General features: G+C 45.2%; 2 protein-coding genes across 2 annotated transcripts in view; both read left to right on the top strand.

The window, feature by feature from the left end:
- LOC119594814 overlaps positions 1-1237 on the top strand; it is a gene marked incomplete in the record, with an annotated part of 8426 nt that extends 7189 nt beyond the window's left edge. The window contains 3 exon segments of the mRNA XM_037943905.1: positions 624-678; positions 762-812; positions 1095-1237. Of these exon segments, the coding sequence (XP_037799833.1) occupies positions 624-678; positions 762-812; positions 1095-1237 (249 nt within the window).
- Positions 42-1374, top strand: part of LOC119594577 (PR domain zinc finger protein 8-like) — a 3331-nt gene continuing 1998 nt past the window's right edge. The window contains 2 exon segments of the mRNA XM_037943614.1: positions 42-761; positions 1257-1374. The exon segment at positions 1257-1374 is cut by the window's right edge and continues 62 nt beyond it. Coding sequence (XP_037799542.1) covers positions 1262-1374 — 113 coding nt within the window. The 5' untranslated portion in view covers positions 42-761; positions 1257-1261.

The raw sequence follows: 1374 nt of genomic DNA on the forward strand, positions 1-1374 counted from the left end.
TATAGTAGTATATTATTTCATAGAAAGTGTGGTGGTGTTTTCGTGTACCGAAATAAATCATGCATCATATGTTCTTTTTTTAATCCTCACATTGAATTAAAGACAATACAGGCGGAACTACAGAGAATAGAAATGAAAAGTTCACCTCTACAAACGGCAAAATCTCGACAGTAATAGAAAGACTGAATAAGCGACTGATAGCTTCCGCGGCAACGGACCGAACACGAGGCAATAAACACGATCCAAAACAAACGCGCAGCGAATTCGTGTTAGCGAACGGGTCGTGACGCCTCGCCTGACAAGTGAATTGACTTCCCCGCCGAGAGAGACTTTGCACTGCCAACTTGACACCCCGAAGTAAAGATGTCAAGCTTCTTCATTGGCCGGCTGTTCGTCCGGTCGCCTGCTCGCTTACAATAGGTCAGAACCCACTCAAATGACGGACACAATAGGTTCTGACACCTGCGGCCCCAGGCAGCCAATCACAGCCGCCTTTATCACCACTCTCGGCCAATCATTAACATAATCAATCAAGAGGCTCCGCCCCCTGGCTCGTGTCGCGTATATAAGCGCGGGCAAACAGAAAACGGGCTTTAGTTACTTTGTACGCTTGGTGTTTAAAGGTTGCCGAGTGTAGAGGAGCGCTGAGCCCTCTGAAACAAGTGGTTTTTGAATGCAGTGACTCCGGGAAAATAGGACTATAATTATATTCTGGAGAACCATTTACTCGCCTCAAGACAACTTTCTGAACTTGTGATAAGGTAAGCTGGAGAGGATTTTATCTGGGGAACTTCGTGCTAGGACCCCCGACTGTATTTTGATTTTTTGTCTCTCTATTTCGGATGTTATTTATTTTTCTTGTGTTCAGAAATCATTAGTTATGTATCTTTTGATGAATGTATTGCTCATATTCATAGAAGAAAATTATATTTCTATAATCTTAATTGGGTGGTCGGTTTGTAATTCATTGACAAGTATATCTAAAGGATAGATAATAGAAAAAAAATATATATATATACTTGAAGTTTTCAGTTATCTTTTTCATATTGGGAACATTGTTTATTATCTCTGAGTTCACCATATACTAAATTTAGTATCAGTAGCCATTTTGGTAGGATTGTGCTCATGTAAGCTGTCAAAAGACGAGGCAAATCTTGCTGTCCGTCTGAAGGCTTTCCCGCGGAGGCCTTCCCTCGCCCTCGAGGAAGCCTCCGCCCTTCCTCCGCCGCCTGCGTAACGCTCTCTCTCGCCCGCAGGCGTCATGATCATGGATGCACTGAAAGGCGCTCGCGAGGGCACGAGTCCTCACACCTCCCCCGCCAAACGCACCTTCGACGTGGCCTTCCTGACGGGCGCCCGCGACCACGCCCTCGA

The sequence above is a fragment of the Penaeus monodon genome, chromosome 34 (genome assembly GCF_015228065.2).
Source record: "Penaeus monodon isolate SGIC_2016 chromosome 34, NSTDA_Pmon_1, whole genome shotgun sequence".
In the NCBI taxonomy this organism is placed as follows: domain Eukaryota; kingdom Metazoa; phylum Arthropoda; class Malacostraca; order Decapoda; family Penaeidae; genus Penaeus; species Penaeus monodon.